Source organism: Alligator mississippiensis, chromosome 5 (assembly GCF_030867095.1).
Source record: "Alligator mississippiensis isolate rAllMis1 chromosome 5, rAllMis1, whole genome shotgun sequence".
In the NCBI taxonomy this organism is placed as follows: domain Eukaryota; kingdom Metazoa; phylum Chordata; order Crocodylia; family Alligatoridae; genus Alligator; species Alligator mississippiensis.
Genome location: NC_081828.1, coordinates 76,214,502 through 76,222,575, shown reverse-complemented (window position 1 = coordinate 76,222,575; position 8,074 = coordinate 76,214,502). Strand labels below are relative to the sequence as shown.

The 8,074-nt window shown below is 47.3% G+C and overlaps 1 protein-coding gene across 1 annotated transcript; it reads left to right on the top strand.

The window, feature by feature from the left end:
* Nucleotides 1-3,322: 3,322 nt before the first annotated feature.
* On the top strand, nt 3,323-4,295 carry LOC102561384 (olfactory receptor 13H1). The gene has a single exon (XM_006262603.3). The coding sequence runs from the start codon at nt 3,332-3,334 to the stop codon at nt 4,262-4,264; it is 933 nt and encodes a 310-aa protein (XP_006262665.1). The 5' UTR covers nt 3,323-3,331; the 3' UTR covers nt 4,265-4,295.
* The last annotated feature ends 3,779 nt before the right edge of the window (nt 4,296-8,074 follow it).

The window sequence follows — 8,074 nt, the reverse complement described above, 5'->3', positions numbered from 1 at the left end:
TTCTTGTTATCTTTGATCCAGGTCAGTAGTTCCAGTTCCATCTCTGCCTTAGCCTTCCTAACAGCCCCCCTACAATCTTGAGCAATCCTCCTCAGTGATGGCCCCTCCCTTCCATTGGGTGTATGCCTCCTTTTTAGCTTTGAGATCTTCCTGGATGCTTTTGGTGAGCCATGGGGGCTTTTGAGCACTCTTGCCCCCTTTGATCCGGGTTGGGATTGTCACCCTTTCGGTTGGGAGGATCATCTCCTTAAGGAACGACCACTCTTCTTGGACTCCCAACTCCCTTCCCCTCTGGGACCTCAGTGCCTCCCCGACTAGTCTCCTTACCTCATTGAAATCTACCCTCCTGAAGTCCAGGGCTGCTGCCTTGCTGCAGGCCTTTGACACCCTGCACTGGATGGTGAATTCCAATAGGTGAGGATCGCTATCTCCCAGGTGGTCGAGCACCCGCAGTCCCCTCACCAGGTTATCGCCTGTGGGCAGGACCAGGTATAATAAGGCATTTCCCCTGGTGGGACTGTGCACCTCCTGGGTCAGATGGAGGTTCTGTAACTTGCCTAAGAACCTTTCTTTCCAAAAAGAAAAGAAAAATAATCTAGAAATGATACTAAACTTTATAGTTTGAGACAACCAAAACCAAAATTATTTTGTATTTATTAAAAGAGTAAAAGGCTTCAGTTTTGGTTCAAACCGAACCATATCTTTTTTTGTACTTTTGGTTCAGCCATCTAGTCCTAAAATCATCTTTCTCCTTTGCCCTTGAAATCTATGAAATCTACAGATCTATCAAGGAGCCAGATCTGGGTGCAAATTTCCCCTCACTCAGTGGAAATGTCCACCTATATGGACTACCCCATTCATCCTGGTTTCACAAAAATAGATGATTTCGACTAAAAGTACATTTATAGCTACTCCAAAAGGACAGAGCTTCTCCCTAGGAGTGAGCAGTAGCTGTTATGCTCTTGTAGCTGTTTCATTTGCAAGACCTATTATAGTGATATCAGAATAGCAGAAACACTTCGATTTTAACTGTGCTTCACCTCAAGCCAAAGTTAGAGTGACTTAGCTCGCTTCTTTCATTTCAGGTTCATGCAGACTGAACAGCTACCATGTAATACCTAGTGCTTAGTCCCCAACAACTCCCCCTTCCATTCTGAATCAGCTACAAGTGTACCTTTGTCCACAACCAGAATGTGGTTGTCTTTTTGTTGAGGTCTGTATTATTTTTTTCTGTTCCTATCAGTGGGGTATGTATGTTTGGGCATTATGTCTGGTAGTTATGTGTGAGGGTTGCTCCAGAAGTTTTTAAGAAAAGATTGGACAGACATTTGTCTAGGATGGCTTAGATAGGGATGATCCTGCCTTGATCAAGGGGTTGGACCAGATAACTTCCAGAGATCCTTTCCAGCTCCACTCTGTTATGATTCTATGTTCCTATGTAGTTTTAAGAGTAGTAGTATCTGTGTGCAATTATTGTATCACAATGATGTGGAGCACACAGCCTGGCAGTTTCAAACCTGGACCCAGAATGTTATTGGCCATAAGTTATAGCAGGTTCCTACCTCTTTTGTTCACTTAGTTTTGCTTTATTTACTTTCTTTTGCCCTTCTGTCCTAACTGAAATTGTTGGGTGCATCCAGATGAGCGCACACATGCCTCTTGTGATGTCTCAAACCAGTTTGAGACACCACAAGAGGCACACTGCGAATGAAAAAGTGTCCCCCATGCTGCATATTTGCAGTGTGGGCTCAAAATCTGATCCCTGGATTTCCAGGTATCAAATAAAAACACTGCAGAGAAAAACAGTGCAGGGCACAGTTCCCCAGGCCTGGGCTCAGACCTCCAGAGATGCTCTGGCATCCAGCCAGACTGTCTCTATGGTGCCCCCTGCTGCCCTAACATACTGGGGAAGCAGGAGCTGGTGCAAGGCTGTGACCTGGGCACTGTCCCCTGTAAGTAGAAAGATCTGATCATAGCCGGAGAAGAAAGAAAGGGTGTGTCATGAAGAGCAAGGCATTTAAAGGGAATTTTCTGCTTAAGTCCCCTAACCATGAAATTGATTCCTCTCTCCATTCACTCATTATTATAAAATGATAAAATCACAACTCCTAGCAGACAGGCTAAGTTTTCCAGTAAAATGTCATATAAGTGGAGAGTTTATTTGTTGATGAATGCTTTGAGCTCTTTAGAGATCCAGGTTGTGGATTAATATAACTATAGTTTAAAAGTGGTCTGGTCAAACCAGTAGACAATTTGTGGTTTATATTAACCGAGGATAAAAAAAAATCCTGTTAACACTTGACCAATATACATTTGAGTTATATTACTGTAGTTAAAGACATAAAGCCTTATTAGAGTGTGGACACAACTACACCAATAATTGGTGTTTAATACCAGTATTGATTTTCCCATACTTAAGCACAGAATAGCTATAGTGTTATAAGACACCGTTATACTAGTATAGTGCATCCAGACCGTAAAACTTCATTATACATATGAATAAAATATACAGTGTTGTGTCCTGCTCTGACATCCTGATCCAAGCTTATTCAAGTGGGAGTTGTTCCATCAACTAACGTGAACCTTGAACTAGCCTCCAACTGCTGTTCTTTAAAGAGGGTAAAACCCCTCAGATTCCTGTTAACTGCTGAAGTAGGCTATTTAGCTTACATGGGATTTTCCCAAAGGTACAGTGCTTAGATACCTGGGTTCAGTCCTATGATGTAAATTGTTGGTAACAGTATGCTTCATTATAGGTGGAAAATAACCCCAAGAAGTCAGGAACAAGAGTGGAAGAGATGAAAAAAATCAACACCAGCTAGTAGAAAGGCCTTTTTGTGTCAACATGGGGAAGGTGAATATCCTCTTCCCTAGGAAATGTTGACATTTTGGCAAAGTATCAGACAATATGCTGATTCAAAATGGCACCATGCTGCACTTGTAGCTGGGATGTCTCATGGTTCCAAAGGGTTGTTCTCAGACCAGCATACTCCCACATTCCCTACTGATCCCATTGTGAGGTCAGAGGCTGCATCATAGTACTTCCCACACATGGTGCATCGTGAGTGAGCTTGCCCTACAAAAGAGGTCAAGACTATAATGCATAAGCACTTCAACTCCCATACAACCAGATATGGAAATATTTATTCAAAATATTTTTGAGGTTTTATTTTTCATGAACTATTGATTTTTTTATGCAAAATTCAGAAAATATAAGGTAAAAAGGAGTTCAGTCAAAAAGCAGAATTCCTGTTGAAAGTCCTAGTGCACGTTCTGCTGTTTATTCTCATTCTCTATAGAGTCCCCTGGCAGGTGAGACTTAGACAGCAACATGGGAGGAAATAATGACTCTATAGTGACTGAGTTCATCCTACTGGGACTTTCCCAAAGTCCTCCTGTAAAAATCACCCTCTTTGTTCTATTTCTAATTATCTACTTAGTGACCGTAGTTGGAAATGGTCTCCTCATCCTGCTCACCAGGGTGGATTCCCAGCTGCACACACCCATGTACTTTTTCCTCAGCAACTTGTCCTTCATAGATATCTGCTATACCACCAGCACTGTGCCTCAGATGCTGATTCACTGCCTCTCCAAGAAGCTTTCCATCTCCCTGACTAGGTGCTTCACCCAAATGTATATCTCTCTTTTCCTGGGCATGTCCGAGTGCCTCTTGCTGGCTGTGATGGCTTATGACCGCTGGGTGGCCATCTGTAAACCACTACTCTACACTCTCATCATGAACAAGAGAGTTTGTAGCTGCCTGGCAGCCATTACATGGAGCACTGCTTTCCTCCTGACCACAGTGCCTTCTCTTACCATGCAAGCTCACTTGTGTGGGTCCAATGTTGTCAACCACTTTGTGTGTGAAATCCAGGCCATGCTGAAACCGGCTTGCTCAGACACGCACAACAACCAGATTATGATGTTTGCCACCAGCATCCTCACCCTACTCATGCCCTTTGCCTTCATCCTCATCACCTATACCCACATCGGTGTGGCTGTCCTGAGGATCCGCTCTGCCAGTGGCAGGATCAAGGCCTTTTCTACCTGTGCCTCTCATCTTACTGTGGTTGTCATCTTCTATGGCACAGACATCTTCATGTATCTGGGGCCTCAATCCAAATCTTCCTCGGACCAGGGAAAAGTGATTGGTGTGTTTTATGGAATTGTGACCCCTCTGCTGAACCCACTTATCTGCAGTCTGAGGAACAAGGATGTGAAGGGGGCACTGAGGAAATTAGCAGGAAGGAAAAGTTATACTTGAGGGCTATGTATACTTTCTGGGGGATTTTTTTGTTATGGATGATAACATTACCCATGCTTCTCTATGCCTTCTGCTCTTTGCTTCTGGTAATTGCCTTTGGACCATAATTCATTGTCATTTGATGCACTGAGTAAAAGTACTTATGAAGCACCACTTTCTCCCTTCTTGATCAAAGAAAGATATTATTGCAGAGGTCCTCAACTATGGTACACAGTGGGAAATGTAGTCCACTTGGGGTGCCTAGCCTATACAAGAGAATAGGGACAGAAGGCACTAAATGTGACCTGGATTAAGTGTTTAGTAGGCTGCAATAATGTAAAGACATAATGGGCAAGTGGGGCATTAGTCCTATGTGGTGCCCAAGGGATGGGGAAGAGTGGGTTGGGGAGGAGTAAGAGGCACTTCACCCTCCTGTCCCTTACTCCCCCTGATCTTTCTGGCTCCAGCCTCAGCAACAAGCAGTGAGATGGCACATTTGTCAGTGAGTGAAGGGCACTCTGGAAATTAAATCCTGTGGACTAGCAGCAGCTAAAATTGACTGCTGTGAGGGGGGAATCACCCTATTTTTTTGCTGCTGAAAGCAGAAGGGTTTTTGGAGTTCAACATGGGCATCTCTGGTAAAACAAACAAAAAAAAAGAGATGACATCTCCACTCAGCAGGAGCAAACTTCAGCTGCTGCTCCTACCCACTGCTCTCTGCTGGAGCCTACAGAACCAGAGAAGTTACAGGAAAAAGGAAGGAGGGGGCTGGGCCTAGGCACATTCCTGGCCAGTTATGCTTCTAGTAGGCTGGCAACTGGTAAAAGAAACAAGAGACATGCCTGCAGTCCAAACTTTTATACCCCAGGGCACAAGAACATCAGTTATCCCAGTGTCTCTCTGGCTACCTCCAGCAGCATAATACGGATTTGCACCTATACAGCCTGCAGAATCTCAAGAGAGAGAGCAAGGCAGTGTGCAGAAAGGCAGTATGCCCTGTTGCATTTCCTGAGTTTTCTAATATTTCATCCAGTCTATACTCTCTGTTTAAACATGGCTTCTTCTAACAAACATTTGGACTTGTGTATTTAAATTTCTTCATTACACTGAGACTTTGGGAATTGGACTGAGCTCTTTTTCTATAGTCTTGGAAAGTGTGAATCAGGTGGGTGTTAGTTGGCACATCTACATGTGCATTTGCTGTGGCACCAGTTTACTTGTGAGTAAATTACTCATGAATAAACAGTGTCAGGCAGGCATCTACACATGCAGGGAAGTGGGAGCAGATTTGTTGGCAATGGCAGCAAATCTGTTCCTGCTTCTTGGGGCTCTGCAATGGGCCTCCGCCACCACTGGGGTGGTGGGGCTCCAGGCTCTGACTACAGCTGCCAGCAGCCAGCAGCCCACTTCAAAAGCTAGCTCCACTTGCTATTCTCTGGCATGGGTGTCTGGTGCGTCCCGAGTCTGGGGGGGCACCAGCAGAAGCCACTGGCTGTGTCGGTGGCAGGGACAGGGCTGGCAAGCACCCACAGAAGCTGGCATCAGTGGCAGGGACGGCCCTGTCAAGGGGGGCACATGCCCCCCTGTGCCTCTCCTACCAGTTGCTTGTGTTCTCTGGTCAACGTCTTTCCTGGCCACGAGCAGCACATGCAGCACAGGGACAGCACATGGCAGCACTCTTGTCACTGCCTCTGCCTCCCCGTGCCATGGCTACTCCAGCCCCTGTATCTGGCAGCAACAACCAGCTTCCCATGCTCCTGCTGGCCCACTGCACTGACTGCCACCTGGACCACAGCTGTCTCACCCCTCCTGGCTCCCACATGCACAGCAACTGCCTGCCCACCTGCCATGCACCGTCCAAGGGCCGCTGCCATGCAATTGCTGTCTTGACCCCATCCACCTGGTTGGGACCCAGCAGGGATACCAATGACAGACTCTAAGATGCAATCACCACAGCTGCTGTCACCCTTCTGGTCCTCCAGCCCTGCTGCCTCTGAACCTGCTGAGCCAGCCAGGACTGGTGGCTGCACATCATCCAGCACACTTGGGACAACAAGCAGTGGCTGGAGGCATTCTGCATGACCCAGGTCACCTTCTGGGATCTCTTGGAGCAGCTTTGGCCACACCTGGAGTGGTAGGACATTGCCATGCACCTGGGCCTCCTTGCAGAGACCCGGCTGGCCCATACCCTGCTGAAGCTGGCCACAGCTGCCAGCCTCCAGTACATCAGCCATCTGTTTGGCAAGGGCAAGGCCACTGCCAGGGAGGTCATCCTGGAGGTGTGTGGCACCCACCAGGACATGCTGGGGGACACAGTGCTCTGTGTGCATGACCCCCTGGCAGTGGTGGTCCTAGGTCCTGTTCCCCCTGAGGCACACAGGCCTTGTAGTCCTTGGGGGTACTTGACCCACGGCAAGAACTTGGGATGCTTCCCTTAGTCTGAAGCATAAGACTCAGAAAAAAAGAAATACATAGTAGCTGATGCCCTAACCAAGATTTTTTTTTAGCTGGGTTTTCCCTCTGAGATCCTGACTGACAGGAGTGGGAACTTCTTGGCTGAGGTGATGAAGTACCTGTGGGAGTGTTGTGGGGTGAAACACCTCAAGACCACAACCTGCCAACCTCAGACAAATGAGTTGGTAGAGAGGTTCAGTGGGAACTTGAAAGGTATGCTAAAGGCATATGTTGACTCTAACCCTAATGACTGGGATGAGAAACTTCCATATTTGTTCTTTGCCTACCGGAAGGTACCCTAGGAATCCACTGGGTTCTTGCCATTTGAGTTGATGTTTGGAAGGTGGGTTAGAGGCCCTCTCGATCTGGTGAGAGAAGAGTACTTTTGAACGTGGGGATAAGGTAATGGTTTTCCTGCCACTAAAGACAGACAAGCTGCAAGCAGCTTGGGAAGATCCCCATGTCATCATGGACAGGCTGGACGATGTGACTTATGTGGTGGCCAGGAGCAGGTCAGACAAAAGTCCCAACATGCTTAACATGCTGCTAAGCGTGTTGTTACATGTCAACATGCTTAAACCCTACTTTAACAGATGTGATGTTGTATTCTGGTTTGCCTTGATCAAAAGACCCAAAAGAGCCAGTCATGTATGGTGACTGGGAAGGAGAGGCCAGAATAAAAGAACTCTGCCTGCCAGATCATCTACCTACTCAGGACAAGGACAAGCTGCGTGCAGCTCTCAAGGACTTTGAGATGGTGTTCTCAAACAGACCAGGTAAAATGAACCTGGAGAAACACTTTATAGATACAAGCAGCCATCGCCCTATCCAAGCCAGGCCCTACACAGTCAATGTGAAGGTGCTGCAAGAAATAAAGCATGAGATCACTGAGATCCTGGGGCTAGGGGTAATATGGCCTTTGATGAGTCCCTGGGTCAGCCCTGTGGTACTCATCTGGAAGCAGGATGGGACCATCAGGTTCTGTGTGGACTATAGGAAGCTGAATGCCATTATCACCCCTGACACTCACCCTATGCCCAGGATGGACTTTTTGCTTGATATCCTGGGCCTAGCTAAGATCATCTCCACTCTCGATCTTTCCAAAGGATTCTGGCAGATGCCATAGCTACACTAAGTTGGCTGCAAGCCAGTCAATTGGAAATGCATCACTGCCGGCGGTGTCTGCAGGTGGTTGCCGCTTGCCACCCCTCCACTGCCAACACCACCATCAGTGTCTGTGGGCAGCTGCCGACCGCTGGTTGGCACTCACTTCCCCCCCACAACTGCCGACACCACCGTGGCTGCCTGCAGGAAATACCTGCTTGCCACCACCACACCCCCACCGCCACCTGCGGGCGGTCGCTGTGCCCCCCCCCC